The sequence below is a fragment of the Bombus impatiens genome, unplaced genomic scaffold (genome assembly GCF_000188095.3).
Source record: "Bombus impatiens unplaced genomic scaffold, BIMP_2.2 scf_0463, whole genome shotgun sequence".
Classification (NCBI taxonomy): Eukaryota; Metazoa; Arthropoda; class Insecta; order Hymenoptera; family Apidae; genus Bombus; species Bombus impatiens.
The window spans coordinates 1,974,085-1,990,996 of record NT_176882.1 but is presented as its reverse complement, the minus strand read 5'-3'; the positions used below and the strand labels follow the sequence as shown (position 1 = coordinate 1,990,996).

The 16,912-nt window shown below is 39.0% G+C and overlaps 2 protein-coding genes across 14 annotated transcripts in view; one reads left to right on the top strand and one right to left on the bottom strand.

Annotated features, from left to right (window-relative positions):
* The first annotated feature begins 55 nt into the window (after nt 1-55).
* On the top strand, nt 56-11,716 carry LOC100743350 (spondin-1). 5 transcript variants are annotated; one of them, XM_012387169.3, is made up of 12 exons: nt 56-273; nt 5,550-5,738; nt 6,401-6,585; nt 6,821-7,012; nt 7,676-7,965; nt 8,702-9,105; nt 9,566-9,737; nt 9,900-10,149; nt 10,276-10,459; nt 10,900-11,063; nt 11,129-11,293; nt 11,402-11,716. In XM_012387169.3, exons 2-12 carry the CDS (start codon nt 5,558-5,560, stop codon nt 11,480-11,482), a joined length of 2,268 nt encoding a protein of 755 aa, XP_012242592.1. In that variant the 5' UTR covers nt 56-273; nt 5,550-5,557; the 3' UTR covers nt 11,483-11,716. The 5 variants fall into 5 exon arrangements, with proteins under 5 accessions (XP_012242592.1, XP_003490672.1, XP_012242591.1 ...); XM_003490624.4 differs by lacking the exon at nt 56-273 and adding an exon at nt 1,819-1,993; XM_012387168.3 differs by lacking the exon at nt 56-273 and adding an exon at nt 2,317-2,510.
* The window catches only part of LOC100743147 (transient receptor potential-gamma protein), a 99,819-nt gene continuing 94,593 nt past the window's right edge, over nt 11,687-16,912 (bottom strand). For 7 of the 9 annotated variants that reach the window (XM_024368592.2, XM_024368593.2, XM_024368591.2 and 4 more), the window contains 3 exons: nt 15,666-16,040; nt 14,973-15,440; nt 11,687-14,440 (listed from right to left, as the gene is read on the bottom strand). In XM_024368592.2, the coding sequence (XP_024224360.1) occupies nt 14,277-14,440; nt 14,973-15,440; nt 15,666-16,040 (1,007 nt within the window). In that variant the 3' untranslated portion in view covers nt 11,687-14,276. The remainder of the gene's footprint in view (nt 14,441-14,972; nt 15,441-15,665; nt 16,041-16,912) is intronic. The other 2 variants (XM_033321474.1, XM_033321475.1) reach the window with 1 other exon arrangement.

Sequence of the window (16,912 nt, the reverse complement as noted above, 5' to 3'; positions counted from 1 at the left end):
AAACCCGATGACGCGCTCTCGGTTCGCCAGCCGCTCGATAATTCCGCGCATGCGAGCCGCGGTGACGCCTTGCTCGCGCTAGCGACGCGCTGTTTTCAAATAGAGTTTCCTTCTAACTCGAAGTGCAGATGATTCGAAGAGAGAAACGGAGAGGTTTCTATGGTAGAGTGGAAGCTTGGTTATCGAAATGGCCATTGAATTAGACCGTGTATGTTTATGCAAATTGATGGAACTATCGCAATAAGGAGATAACTCGATCTTGCAGTAATTTGGGTAAGCTTACGTAAACTAATTTATAATCAAGCAAAATCAAATCACTTTTTAAAACGTGCTAAATCGAATACATGTACGTATAAATTCGTAGTCAACTAACGATCGTAATAATGAACTTTTACACCTTCGAATGTGAAACTTTTCAATGTTCTTTTCCAAACCTATATCTTTTATCTCTTCCGATAAATGTAATCTAAATATTCGAACTGCTATTTCTATCGCTGCAAACGCTCCAATTCTTATTTTTACGTAGCTTGTTACAAAAATGGAACTTACGTAGGAAATTATTTAACGCATTGAATATTATGATATTTTACGTATATTTTTATATCACCCGCATTCTGTGCATTTTTGCAATTTTGAATTTCCCTTAAATGCATGAAAATCACGGCACATGCTTGCGTGTATAATCAAATTTTTCGGACAATTGGATAACTTTGGTTTCATATGACCGATCATTTGTTTAATATATTTCATAAATAGTAATATCGAAGAAAAACTTTCGAGTAAAAGTGCAATGACTTGTTTCAATTATTCCTTGTTGCTTGCCAATCTTTTCTACGAGATATCATCTCCAAATCTTTCGCTTTCATTAATCAGTGTACTGATAATCGATCGTTCTATTAATCAGTGCTCTGATAATCAAGATTCTGGAATTTCTTTTTCTTGATTTATTTCACACGAGGGATGAAACGTTTTGAAGATGTTGAATGAGTGGTTAAAGATTAATTTTAGTTAACTAGAAGAATAAAATATTGATAAATGCAGATGTGGGTGGCTATCTAGTATACGTTATCAGGAAGCTGTTTTTAATAAGATACGACGACCCAAAACTGACCTCATGACTTGAGATAATGCCTGCCGATTAGAGTCCTTCGGTTTAATGCGTCGCGTACGTGATCGTTCGCTGGAGAATAAGATTCGTGTTTTTTGACTTTTCACTCTCGATATATTTAGGTTCTAGAAACGAAAGTGGAGTTTGCAGAAAAGCGATATACGTCTATTTATCTATCGTAGAAAAGACATAAACACGTACCTTATCGATAAAGCAACTAATTGACATAATTACATGTAACAAACAATATTTACGGAAAACATACTCTTTGGAGCTTGTCTGAAAAATAACAAATAAATGTAGAAAGATTCATGATCATTTCATAAAAAATTGTCCATAAAAAGCATACCTACAATATGATTTTTGGAGTCGCGCCTTACCCATAAATGGGTCAATCAATGTTTGAATAGGAATTACCCTGATCCATATGGAAGATCCTGAACATCTCAAACATCTCTTAATGTCTGTATTATCGAAATTTATTTAGTAATTTACTTTCATTTTGTCCTTTTTCATTTACCCAATTAAAAAATATTCAAACATAAGTTACGAAATTATTTCAATGAATAAAAAGTTAAGAAAAGTTACGAAAACAAATAAAAGCGATGGTTGATTTACACAGAATTCACATGAGAAAAGTCGAACGCGCGGGCGAGCTTCCGCAGTTGATATTTTTCGAATCGTCGCTGCTAACTTTCCTGGCCCGCGATACCGGCTGTCCGGTTCGTCATCTCGTTTAGTCGTGTCCGATCGTTCTCCCGTTTTACTTAACATCTCGGCTGCTCTGCTGTACGCGTTACAGTTTCGGCTTCTTTCTGTCTGTCCGCTGAAAAAATATTGCGTGATCGTGTCAGAAAATCACCAACATGTGCAGTGGTATAGCAGGTATGTTGCTTCACGCTTTCTTTTTATTTTCATCAGCGATATTCGTCGTAAAGTGATATTTTTTATTCCAACGATTTCTATTAACTCCAAGCATCTCTTTTTCATTCGTTCTCATTTATAATTATTAATTTTCATAGTTTTGCTAATTATTAGAAAATCCGTTGATCGCAAAAGAGCGAGGAAGCTGCGAGCAACTTCGTTACGAAACGTCCGCTACATATATATATTTTTATCCGAACATCGTTAAGTAATCGTCTCTCGGTGAAATGTAAACCACTTCGAATTTTGCCGTAAGCGAAACACCCCGAAGCGGAATCGCGAGCGCGCGTGAAAGGGCGAGCCTCATAAAAGAAGTTGCGTCTCGTTCTGTTCCGACATTTCGATCGTTCTAATTTCATTCGACGTACTGAGTTCATCGGTCCTAACCTTACGCGGTGTTCCGTATTTTCGTGAAGCTGTGTAATCAAGTTTCAGAAGGACTAGTTTCATTGTGCTCGCAATTTCTCTGGAGTCTCGGGTAAATTGGCTGAGAGAAATCCTTGGGTCTAGTCCCATAATTCAATCGTTCGACGTGATTGTTGATCGATATAGAAGTTCATCTCAATGATAACTAGACTGTATTTGTGAGATAGTTAAATGTGCAACGTAAGATACAAGGATTTGATAATATTCCATAAATAATTTCAAGAAACGTTTCTTATTTTTCAAGTAAAATATTCTAATCAGACTGCAGATATTTGCTCAAAGTTATACTTTTATGAATATAATTGAAGATATTAAATCCAAGTAGACAATTGTTTCGTTTATTAAATATTATAACGAGTACTATATTTTCCTCGATATTCTGTGCGTTTTGCACCATTAAATTTCCCATAAATGCATGAAATTATTAAACATACGTAAAATTCGGTCGACCGATTTTAATGGATTTCGAGATCACTTAAATAGATGAAACAAATCTGCGCTTGTGTTTCGTTTGTTTAGTTATGCCCATGCAAATTTTATATACAATTCATTTTCTAAAATCATGTCTTGTATGGATTTTACTGTTCTCTTCTTTTCATATTTACGTAAAATAATTGTATTATTCTACAGGACTCTTGATTAACATAACTCCCTCACTTCCTGTTCCAATGATAATTTGATAATTTACATTTGGATATCTAACATCTCGTATAGTTCTTTCATTTTTCATTTACTGCATACAATTTTTTAATATTCGCATAAGACGACAACTGTTACATAATCAGCTACTTATCTTCCTTCGGTTGCTATATTTGCCGTATGAAGACAGTCAAGTAATTTACAAATACGAGCTGTTTGCGTAATCGCCAATTTCGTTTTCGATAACTAAGTAGTTCCAAGTATATTAAATAGTTCAAGATCATTTTACTAATTTTCAGAGGTTCCAAAAATCGTCGTTTCACGTACATTACGTGACTTCACCACGATTATTATTTTTAATTGCACATGGACGTCGTGAGTCACGACGAAATCAGTCAGGGGCGTTGAGCTCGCGGTGGTGAACTACAGTTCGTCGCCGTTAGACGCGGATCATTTTCTTTTCACGACTCGTACGACAGTGTGTAACGTGTGATATCAGCGGTCCTGAAATCTATTATTAATTTTTATCGTGCTTTTGGAGATGTGCAAAAATTTGCGATATAAAAAGGATTAAAAAGATCGAACGATAAGGTATGGATCGATTAAACGTAAATTTTTATAGGATCTCTATATCATTGATATTATCCATAGTATTGTACATTTTAGTTTTCATAGCTTCAAAAAATGCTATTTATTTTTTAAGTGAAGAATATTAACATAGATGTTGATAAGGACAGAACGAGGCATAAATTGTTCTAACTCGTTCTAACTGCCAATTACCTCAGCTTAAAGACTGACTATCGCTGCATTCTTTTTCTTCTCTGTAATATCAATTACTTATTACGATTTAATAATATACACTGCACTGTTCATCATTATTTCGTCGCTTTTGGTTGATTAACAATGACGATATTTGAATTTGAGCAAATGTCGCACTACGCAATTTTAATCGAATTTTACGAGTAATTTTAGGACTTGCGTTGCACCTATATTTATCGTTACATTTTATATGTTAACCGCTGTAGACATAATTATATAGAATAAAATAATTCCGCCCCAATCCATACGTATATCCATAATGAAGATAAATCTTGTCAGAAATCAATAAGTATGTAAATAATTTTGAACTGTAGTGTACATTGAAAGTTTCTTCGTTGCCCAGCACTTGCATTAAAATTTTTACGTTTAGTTCTTCATCAACTTTTACTTTCCACACTTGATCTCTTCCTCCATTCTGTAACTCGTTTGGCAACCTCTCTGTGAATGAAAGTATTTGAAGATCGATGTTCTAAAATCTACAAGGTGGAACTCGCCCCGAAACGGAGACACGCGACGGTTTTCGCGCGTCCAACGCGTGTCCCTGTTTCTGCGATCCACAGCAAGTCCAGCGTTCTAGAAACCTACACCTACATGTTGAGAGTGGTGATCTCGAGAGCCGGTTCGAACTCCCGACCCACTTCCCGGGCACGCTGGCGCGTAATCCGATGCATCTTTAGATTCTCTAGTCCTCTGCTCGATCATTAACCGCCCGCTCATTGTGTTCGCTTCGATCTCTCCAGCATACGCGTGTCATTTCTCTTTTTAAACCGTTTATCGTCTGAACTTCTTTTACGCTAATTACACCAGAACGATACCGTTACCGTAAACGCTACGGTTCATCTGTAATATCTTGAAACTAATTGCTCGGGGGCGCTCACAGATATTTGCATATTTACTTACATTTTAGCGGCGATACTTATCGTTAGTTTATTATAATTGGTATTGAGTTTACCATCGCATAATCGTATGATGCGGGCACTGTAATTAAAATTCTTATTTTAAACACGCGCGTATCTTCCATGCGGGATTCCTTTATCTCTATCTCTCTGTCGTTTAGAATCTGCACAGGTGATTACCCGAGCGTGCGTTCGTTTTCTAACGACTGCTGCGTTTTCAATGGAAGGTTTTCTGTAACCTGTCGATACAAAAGAGAGGCACCAACCTGTTTGTGATTGTGTTATGACACGTGTTCTGGAGAATGCACCTACACTGTGCTATTGTGATAAACAGTTTGTGCATGTTTATGTAAATCGATTTTCTTTTATCAGTGTGGTTACAAAAATAAAACGCAGATTTTTTTCATACTTTTAATATTCTAAAGAACGCTTTACTTTGAATATTTTGGGTATTTTTCATCGCGCGTGTTTGGTATATCCTTAGACATCTAACTCGTTACTATCTTCAAATTTTGTATATTTCATATTAGACAAGATTTGATATAGTTGTAAACGATACGAGTTTCAATGACCTATCTATTTTATTTACACATTTTATTAATATACCTCATCAGTCTCTGTGTGAACAACAATTACCAGATGACCGATACCGGAAGTTATCGAGTCAGCATGACTACTTGGCCAGCGTGAGAATTTGTATTTGACACAATCGATCTGAAACGCATCCATCATTTCAGACTGCACGATGTTGTTCCTGACCGTGACAACGTGTCTGGTGATGGCGGTACAGGCCGGATGTCCTATGCGACCGACCGCGGAACAAACTTCCGCTCCGAGGACTACGGGCGACGGTGGCTATAGGATACTCGTTAGCGGGAAGGCCGACAAATATATTCCCAACGCTGTTTACACGATCAGTTTGCAAGGTAACGACGTTTACCCCGTGTTTATTGGCTTCCCTTTCGAAGATCGCGATATTTACAACGTGCAACCATATAATTTAACCTGCTCGACCACCAAGGTTCTTGTTTAACCATCTACACATTCCAGAAAGTAAATAATCTTCTAGAGTTGGGTCCACACTAACCAGAAATGTTTATGAACTGTTCTATGAGTCGTACACGAGCTGCCTGGAGATTGAACAGAAGCATGTAGCCTCGTATTATAGTAGTAACTGCATAGTAATGCGTAGATCGTCGATCTCCATGAATCGAGTTCGTTGTGTCATCCACGATCATATCTAACTCTGTCTTTTACCAATTTCGAAATATCCAACATCACTCATCCATCCTACAGTGTTTACACCGAAAGGTGTGAACAGCTGAGCTGTGGATCTGCCATGAATGAACTCTTGGAAGGCGCGTGCTCAGCAACAAAGATATTCACGAGATATTCACAAACGCTTTATGATCAAACGATCGTTCCCTGCTTGTAATAAACTCATGAACAGTTCTTGAAGTCTATAAGAATATTTGAGTAAAGTTTCCGGTCAAATAGATATTCCGTCTGGCCGGAATAGCGTTTATCGTTCTCCAACGAATTCGCCGCACGTTTAACGTTTCTTTCTAAAAATTCGAATCGTTTTCAGGATCACAAACGCACGAGAGGCTGCAACAGTTCACGCGTTTCACGCTCTCGGTGAATTCTCAACACGCTCCAAATAATCTTAACGCTCGTGTAGGATACTTTCAACTGTTTTCCGATTCTTTGACCACGTTCAATGAAGACTGCGTCAACACCATCTCGGAAGCTTCCGATTATCCGAAAACGGAGGTGAATTAGCCTTTATACAGCCTTTATACCTATGCGTACATATGAATTAGCTTCCTTTTTTTAAACGTCTGGTACCTAGCCTTATGTTGGTGAAAATGTACAGAGACAGATAACAAATAAATTTCTGGTTGGCTACTAGCCAACGATCGGTGATGTTTGATTCCACCGCGTTATCGTGGCCAGAGTCCGCGAGCTTCCGCAACGAGACAGTTTAAACGTTGTTACCTTGGCACAGATCCAAGTGATGTGGAAGGCACCGCCGTCAGGATCAGGATGCGTTATCTTTACAGCTATGGTGCTGGAGAACAGCGTGCGATGGTACGCCGAGGACGTTGGCTTAACCAAGACCTTCTGCGAAATGGAAGCAGCCGAGAGCGCGACCTTCAATGTGGACAAGTGCTGCGCCTGCGACGAGGCAAAATACTCGGTGAGTGAGCTGGGCGAATATCTGGCAAAGGCGGTTCGAAACTGAAATTTTGTTTTGATTTGAATAATTGCGAGAATTTAACCCTGTTACGTCCTTTGGATAATTTTTTATCCTTTTTTAAATTTTGCAATGTCAGTTACAAATTCTAAAGTAACACATTATGTTGACGACTGCCAAGATTCCTTTGTTCAAATTTGGAGCTAATATTCAAAAGCTTAAATTTGACATTCAAAGACATCGGAAGTTTGCTTATTTTTTAATTGAAAAAGTGAGAAAATTTAGGACCGTAACAGAGCTTAATTAAAGATTAAATTCGACCGATGCAAGAAAAGTTTCATAAGATGTCAAGCATCGAATTTCATAAAATTGTATTCAGTATACTGTACGATAGTTAACAATGTGTGATATAGTCAGCACGTATCTCGTCATAAAGATAAATTTCGCTTTCTGTAAACACGTTTAAACGCGATAAGAAAAGAAAGAAACTTAATGGTACGTTAAACTGTCATCGTGAGAAATTGTACTGTAAATCACTTGGCGCCGATCTCACGGAGGTCGGTCGATATTTATAGCATAGACAATTTCGTAAAAATCGATGCAGAATACTTCGTAAAGGCTTGAAAGCTAGATAGCTTCTCAGCAATTTCTACCTTCGCGTTTCAGTTGACAATGGAAGGACTCTGGTCAAACGTGACTCATCCAAAAGACTTTCCATTTTCTATTTGGTTGACCCACTTCAGTGACCTAATCGGCGCTTCTCACGTGCCGACATTTTCCTTCTGGGGTAAGGACCACATCGCAACTGATGGCTTCCGGCAGTTAGCTGAGTGGGGATCCGCGTCAGGAGTAGAATCTGAGCTCAGGGCTCAGACCGGAAATAAATTAAAAACGCTCATCAAAGCTGCTGGATTGTGGTACCCAAACGTAAACAGCAATACTACCAGCAGTTTCAAGTAATTATTTATATTTTTTGGCTGTTATTGTTGGCACGGTATCTTCGTGTTCTGTAACAATTTCTGTGAAAAGAAAGGTGAAAAAAATGGAAAAACTTTTCTTCAACAATTATTACTATACTACCTGGATTAATTGGATAATTGAGCAGCTCGTAACGAAAATGATCGATGCCAGATTTTTTCACTTCTTGACCTACGATATGTTGAAATCAGTATTATTAATGTTCTACAACTGTATGTTTTTACTAAACATAATTACTCTACGACATAATTATAAATACATTTACAGCAATTGTGTGACATAATGAATATTTTCTGAAGATATAATGAATATAAAGATGCTATATAGTATTCGTTTGCCTAGTTGTAGAAAGAGAAACATCAACAAAGGTTGTTTTAAATATAGGTCAAGGAATTAAAAGATGATCTTGATAAGCACTCATTAAATATAAACAAGGAACATCAGGATAAAAATGCTAACAAAAATACGCTTATTATTTTCCTTCCGTGTGCTCTTCATATAGAATATCCAACTATGTAAATACTAAAATATGACAATTTCAGAATTGACACGAAGAAGGTGGTTGCAATACTAGCAAAACGTTGAAATAATATTTTTATTGGACACGGTCACGTTGAATACAAATAGTAATAACTGCAGAAATCTGGGCCGTGAAGACCTTGATGTTCAAAAACTTTTTCCAATTAATCTTATTTCTATTTCTCATTATTCTAGAGTGGATAGGCTACATCCCATGATATCTGCAGCTTCCATGTTTGGCCCTTCTCCAGATTGGGTCGTCGGTGTTAGTAAACTAAATCTCTGCAGAAAGGACTGTACCTGGACCAAAAGCGAGATAATCGATTTATACCCGTGGGACGCTGGCACTGACAATGGAATCTCCTACATGTCGCCCAATTCTGAAACAAAGCCGCGCGAGAAGATGAAACCAATCACCACTCTGTACCCTGAAGATCCCAGATCACCGTTTTACGACCCAACTGGAAGGCCCATGCAGCCATTAGCCAGGTTGTATTTGAACAGAGAGAAAATTATTCCGCGGGGTTGCGACGAGGAAATTCTTCAGCAACAAGTCACGCAGCTCGAGGTAGCTGAGAACACCGAGGATACTTCTAGACGTAGGCGACATTCGATGTCCTCTTATTTAATTCTAGTGTAATCGTTTTGCTAGAAGAGTGATATATTTAAGAAAAATTGTTAATTTAGAAATATTGACAATTAACGCTAAATGTGTATTATTTTTTAGAATATAGAGAATGTTACTATGTCAACTAACGAAATTATGCTATTTAATAAAAAAATACTAGAATTCGGAGACTGTCTTAATCCTTCGTTTGAGAATAAGCAATATACATAAACGATGCTATATTAGGAATAAAGTGCCTCAAAGCGTAAAGATTATTGTTTAAATTGTAAAAGCAATAAAATTTGTTCGTCGCTAAATGATCGAGTTATTAATAATTTTCTTTCTAACTCAAATTAATTACGTGAGAAATTTACTCTTCCTAATTAAGTCACTCTTCTAACAAACCATACTTACTTACGCCTTTTAACATTTAATTTTCTTATTATTTTCAGCCGAATGTCAGACTACAGACTACACAGCTTGGTCAAGCTGCTCGGTGACTTGCGGCAAAGGACTGAGAATGCGTACCAGGTCGTATCTAATGCCTGAAAAAGCAGCAATGTTCAAGTGCAACAGGCAATTAGTTTCAAAGGAAATGTGTGTCTCATCGATCCCGGAATGCCCGTAAGTACATGGAAAACATATTGGAAACTCTATATGCTTTAAATAAACAATGAAATTACTGCTAGTAAACATTTCCTCGATCGTTTTGCGCAATGATATTAGTCAATTAAATTATAAATTGTACGCGTCTCCTTTATAAATTTATTATTTCACTGACTTCAGTGGAGAGGAGGAGACAGACGATACTGATTTGCTGCCGGTTCTTAATAATCCTTTTTGCGAGACAACTGATTGGGGTTCCTGGTCCGAGTGCTCCTCTACGTGTGGTCCGGGGCTAAGGATGAGAACAAGACGATTCCACAATAGCATGGGTCGTAAACGATGTCCTCACGTTTCCATTGTCGAGAAAGAAAAATGTATGGAAGCGGCGTGCGTGCCTGGCTTAGAGGAACAGATCGATCCTACGTGCAAGGTATGCTATCTGCGCCCTGGTTGTAAAGATTTAGTCCCTTTAGCGCTTCCTGTAGCGTGTCTTGAGCGCTGAATTCAAACGTTGAATCATGGTTAGTTCGCGTGTAAGATGTAACATTTGTTTCAGGTGACTGAGTGGTCCGATTGGTCTCCGTGTAGCGCTTCTTGCGGAAAGGGGGTAAAATTGAGAACCAGACTGTTGATGGTAGACCCGTCACAGCAGCAACATTGCTCCTCTAAATTGGAATTGCTGCAGCAACGTCCGTGTTTGGAGCAGGCTGACTGTACTTTCGACATGGCGACTGCAAAAGGTAAAATTTTAGAAGAATTCGAAAGCGGCGTGTAAATCGGATGCAGTATTTTACTCTCCTTAATTCAAGTGTCCTATCTATCATTTTGATGTATCCGAGCAAACTGAAAGTTTATTGTTCTTTGCGTCTTCGTTTTTCATTGCCTAATTTAGAATATTTTAATAATTATTTCGCAGTTTGTATAATACAACATCACCTAAAAAGTAAACAAAGTACAGGGAACTTAAAATATTTCGGTACATATTGACAAACGAAAAAGATATTAAATAGGATATTTTAACTAGAGATTGTAGCTCGAATAATTTCGCAAGATTCGTTTTCCAAATATTTTTGAATGGAATTTATACATTAAGAGTTAGCTGCGTTCTATCTAAAATTTCATTTCAGTAGGAGCAGTTTGGACGAATGGAATTTTACATTGGTTTACTATTGTGTTTCAGTGGTCTGTATGGAACAAGCTGATCCTGGACCCTGCAGGGGTTACTTCCAGAGGTGGGCGTTCGTTCCTCAGAAACTGATGTGCGTACCCTTTGGCTATGGAGGTTGTCGTGGTAACAGGAACAACTTCTTGACTGCTGAAGAGTGCAACAATACCTGTCGCATTGTGAGTATTTTTATTAGTTTGTTGTGAACGATTCTTAACAAAGTGAAATCTTCATTTAATTCCAGGTACGAGACATTCTTAGCGGGCAGCCTGTAAGTGAAGCTGACGCTAGAAATGGTCTGATACCTCGCGCAGAACCTGTCGATTGTCGTGTGAGCAAGTGGTCAGCTTGGTCACCTTGTAGCGTCACGTGTGGTACAGGTCGCGTTACCAGTTATCGTACAATCCTGGTGAGTCGGATAAACTTTGAATAAAATGATAATATTTACTTCTATTATTACTAACTATTATCATCGTATTGTAATTAGTAATTACTAATTGATATTTGGAATTTCCAGCAAGAGCCACAAAACGGAGGAAATCCTTGTCCCAAGAAGCTTCAGCGGCGATTCAGATGCCAGCTAGCACCATGCGAATAACACTTTGAAGAAATTCGATCTTTAATCAACTGGCACGACGAATAAAAGGTGAAATATACATCTGGGACTTCATACAAAAAAAGTTGTTGGTTTTATATAAAAAATTTTGTAAAGAAGTATTGCTTCTCTGAAATTATGAATTCTGGTGACAGATCATAACATTAGTTTGTATATGATATGACAGGTATGAAAGAAACCGATGTATCAGAATAAATGGTATTTTATTAATGGTCACTCGTGATCTCTCTATTCTCAGTTTGAGTTACTCAAATACGCTGGGCTATGATCGCAAACGAACGTAATCGAAAAATGGACCTCCCGCATTGCGTTCAAATATGTTTGTCTCTTCGTTTAACAAACAGCGCCAAACGAAACATTCGCAACCGAAAGAGTTTTATACGTTCGATGGGAAACTCATGCGCGTCCAGAGTAGGCCATGTCGCAAAAACGAGCACATAAGCTTTTTTCAATATTAATTTCAATTAGTTTCGATAATAATCATTTATCCGTTAAACATACCTTTCTTTTTCTTCAACATCGATATACAATAATTCGAATCGTACCCTGACAGTTATAGAAACTCGTATATCTTTACGAAACTCTTATAATTTTTGTAAATATTTTTAATCAAGCCTCAACAAATATTTACGAAACGATAACGCTGCAAAATGGCTAATCTCGAGGTCTCCTATACTTCTGCACTCTTGCCCCCGATCTAACAGATCGCGTATTCTCTATAAAATATCTGACTTCTGATGATGAATGCTGTGCTATCGGAAACGATATTAATTTCGATCGTTAAAAAATTCCGCTAAATTCTATGATTCGTCTTCGAGTTACGATCTATTGTTTCAACCGGCTTAGGTCGTTAATAAAACGTTGGTTCCGTTTTGCGTGTACTCTCGTTCCACTGTATCCTTCTTTCTCACCTTGCTTCGCGTTTCTATTTTTCTCCTTCTTTCTTTTCTTTTCTTTTTTTTTGTTTGTTTCTTTACAATGATAACCGCTTCACAAGATAACACTCACTACGACGTTTGCCAAGTGGACATCTAACTTTACATTTACAATAATAATCTCATAAATAATACACGTAGGCGGTATAGTAATTACGTACGGTCTGTCAGGCTCGCGAACTCAAATAGGATACGAAGACGATGGAAATTCGAGTGGATCCTTTGGATAACGAGATTCTCTTTCGCGTTCCTGACACCGGGTTCACATTAATTACAGTTATTATCATACGTACACGTAATATCTAGGAAGTAGTACGGATCTTAATCTGTTTTAGGCCTCTACTCGACTACGCTACGGCTCGTTCTGTTTTGGTCGTGACACATTTATCTCGTCCTCCCTGCTTCGTAAACCGCTAATAAAGGAAAAAGGATTACCGCGGACGCAGCAAATCGTCTTTGCTAGGATACGCTTCCCTTTTGTCAATGGGAAGAAAAGAAATCGTCGTGTTCGAAGTTCTTCGATTCGAGCAATTCGGCCGTCCGTTTTATCGCTGTCAGCAGATTCTACAATAGTTGTTAGAAATTCCGGAAACGAATATCGACCGGGAGAAACGTATCCTAAATTTCGATCACTTCCTTCCTTTCCCCTATGATAATCGCTTCTTCGTCAGAATAAAAGAGTAAGATAAAAAGAAAAAAATATACTATACGTTTGAGTACGGATCATTGACTAGAGTTCGTTGAATGATAAAATAAAGCAGTAATAGATGACTAGTTGAATTAAAAAATTGGAGAAGATTGTAAAAGAGCACCGATCTTCAGCAGACCAGCTTCCTGAAGCGGCATGCATAAATTCGACATGTTCGCCAGTCCATTAACGTGAACGACGATAACGATTCTTCCAGTTTTTCCGAGTTAATTATAATCGTCCGTAAAATGTTAACGCAACTACCGATCGTCGCAATCCTCTTCTTTCGTATGAGATCGTCCGACTAGTGCTGACTAGGTTAGTTATCGTCGACCCACTTGCCCCTTCCGTTCTGGCAGTAGTAGCAATAGTAATAACAGTATAGTAATAGTAGGTCGTTAGACGATACGGAACGGATCGAAATCGTCTCCGTGGAAGTATCATCTGTTCCGATCGTCATTCTCACGGTATAAAATCATCGCTGATAATGTTTACGCACGGACGACAATGAGATTAACTCCGATGGCGTGAGCACGTGAAAATGATAAGTTACGTCGGTATGATCATTAGGAACGCGATATAGATCGACGCGACCGACGCGAGGAAACTTGGACAATTTTAATGAAAATCTTCGCGATGTTTTTTCGGGGAAACATTTTTTCTCTGAAGGATAAACGCTGCGCGTTTTCGGTCTGTAACGTGTTCAGAAACTTTGTTTCTCAGAGCGACATAAAGCGCCGCGAAAGTTAATCTTCCCCGGAAACGAGAAAGTTGGCGCGTTAGGTGAAAGACGCTCGTATTAAAGTTATAGTTAGGCTCTCTCCCATTCTCTTCTTCTCCCACGAAACATCGAAGTAAAGGGGGCCGTTATGGGTCGACGAGTTGGCGTTGCTCGAGATTCACGGGCGACGTCGCTTATTAAATAATACATGTACATATATATCTATATAGTTTCTTTTGTCTCGGCGAAATGCGTCGTCGCCAAAAAGGCATCATTGTGCGTGTGCCGACGACCACGCGATCTTACGCGATCCTCTTTCGCGATCGATGTCGTCGTTCCAGCCTTTGCTGGTCAGTAGAAATGCAACTCGTCTACGCGCAAATATCGATTGCAGTACGTGATACGTTGCTGCGGAGAGATCGTTGAATCTTCTCAGAGCCATCCTCCGGATACATCGTGACCGGATATCGGCTCGATACCCGGAAGCCGCTGTAGCTGCGTCGCTGATCCGTTCCTTTTCATGGTCGCTGGGAGAGAACTGCTCGCGACCACGCTCTCCTCCGTCGTTGATGGTGTCAGCGGAGCAGCCGGAACCACTTCGCAACACAAACAAACAACATCTTCTAGCTGTTGCTAGAATTCACTTATGCTCGTGTCTGTGCAAATATACTCTAGCATCGTCTTATCGTTTTAATAGCTTACCAGATATACGTAAAAATCTGAATTGTTTCGACTTTGTTCCATTTGAAGATTATTGGAAGTCAAAGTATCAAAGTAAAAAGAGTTACTCAAGGTTACTTAACCTTCGTCGATTGTACTGGTCCTCAGTCGATCGTAATATATAGATATTTCATGTTTGCTACCGTTTAAGATAAAGAATTGCATGTAAATTTAAATGTAGAGGTAAAAATTTTCTTTCCTCGATTAGAGTCTTTTAAAAATATTCCGTAGATTTACTTTTTCATAAAATAATATACGATAATGTTGCAGCGTTGAACAAAAGTGAAAAGATATTCAATGCCAATTTTCGATACTTTTCAAAGTGACAGATTTCTGAAAAAAGACTACAGCGATCCAGCCACCACCAGACGAGGGTTAAACGATGTTAAAAGTACGATAGGGACTCACCAGGTTGCTCGTTAGCGTTGACACCCTCAGGTGTGTCGATACTAGGCTGCTGACTTTGCGTGCCTTCGTGTCTCCTCGGTGGAATCGGCTGTTGGCCCAATTCCGGTCCTCTAGCAGGTACGCTGCTGGCTCTCTGTAGTTGTTGTTTCTTCGATACTTTCGAAACGAGAGCCGAGGTGATCGGGTACATCGGATTCGTACCGCTGCTGCTTCTCATTCCCGAACTCGCCCTGGAGTCTGAGAAGTTCTTTCGTTTCTTTCGGAGTGCTACCAGCGCGCCTAGGCCATGAGCGAACATGTGATGTCCCTCGTGATGATGCGAATGATGCGCGTGATGAGAATGGTGCGTGGCCTGGACTTCGGGTCCAGGGGTCTCCAATGATGATTTTGAGTCCGTCGATCCTTCCGATCTTGAACCGCCATCTTCAGAAGCAGGCGAGTACACGGAATCCTCTGAACGAGATCTACCTGAGGAATCAAAAAGAGTCGCAAACTATGGAAACATACTCTGAATCGAGATTCGTTCTACTCCCTAAATACAACAAGAAGTACTAAATTTCTCGTAAATATATAGACATTGGTACAATGACAGTTTAATTAAAAAATTTAACCGTGTACAATCAAGTGTACCAAGTGAAATTTTGTCATAATTATTTTTACGGTTAAAAATATACAGTTTATCGCGTAACTTACCAATTAGCCTCGAGACTCTTCCTCGAACTTTAGCTGCCTCGATAAGGTTTTCCCACCTCTTCTTCTTCGAACTTCCCCTAATTCTGCGACTCTGTCTGCTCGTACCGAGTCCCGGAACGCTGTTAGTACTGGTGTGATGTGGACTCTTCTTTGGTGTGGCGCCTGGTCCAAATATCCCGCTCAAGGTCGAACCAAATATCTCGTGGGAGTTTTCCTGTTGCACTTGTTGCAGCGACGCTGTAAATTCGTCAACCGGCGGTAGACTGCCACTTCCACTGGGTTGAGGGGCGATATTGAATCCCTTCATTAGACGTCGCTCCTTCTGACGATTCTTCTTACCCCCCGCACCTATGGACAGCTCTTTAAGGCTACCGTCTATGGGGCAGAGAGAAAAACCAAAGACTACTACTCTGAAGCGGCTACCAACAAACTGAAAGGGTCTTGGCAAATGCCTGTGCGTGTCTGTATTACCGATTAATTACGTTCGTTCGTCAACAACATTAACGCGATAAGCGTCTGTTCGTAACTTGGATTTTGGCAAATATTCGCGTTACACATTAAATCGGACCAACCAACTACGAAACAATATTTGCGCCAGACGATCCTTGATTGCATTAATTATACCGCCGGGGTTCACCGAATGATTAATAGCGTTCCAGTAACGAACTTCGAAACTTTCATTTACGAAGGATGAAGCTAGCAAACCCCTTCTTAATGTCGTAGTCATGTCACGATATAAGGCTTCCACCAACTTGATACGCTTTACGAACATAACTCCAAGGGATCGTGCATAGGGAACATAAGATAGAAACGGAAAATTCTATGAAAACATAGGATATTATACAGAGTGTCACAAAATATGTGGAGAATATTTATTCGAGGGTCGATTCTAGACAGTAAAACGGTGAGAAAGATTCGTGTACAAAATTGTTACTTGAGGCATATCTTTTAAGATATAAATAATTTTATTTTGCGCTAAAAATACGTGTAAAAATACGTATGATACAAACAGTATTCCTTTATCACTCTTACACTTCATAACTCTAGGATGCAATAAATCAAAGTAGAATTACGCATGTTATATTTAATTTCGTTCGTTTGCTTCAAAGTGAGAAACTCGTGTTTCGCTTGATGGTGTAACTGAGACAGAAAGAAAGATGCGTCAGCTGATTCATCGATGCCAGTCCTATTTCTGGCGTAAAACGAAATTGTTTATAACATAAAGAATAAACCTCAAACAACAGTTT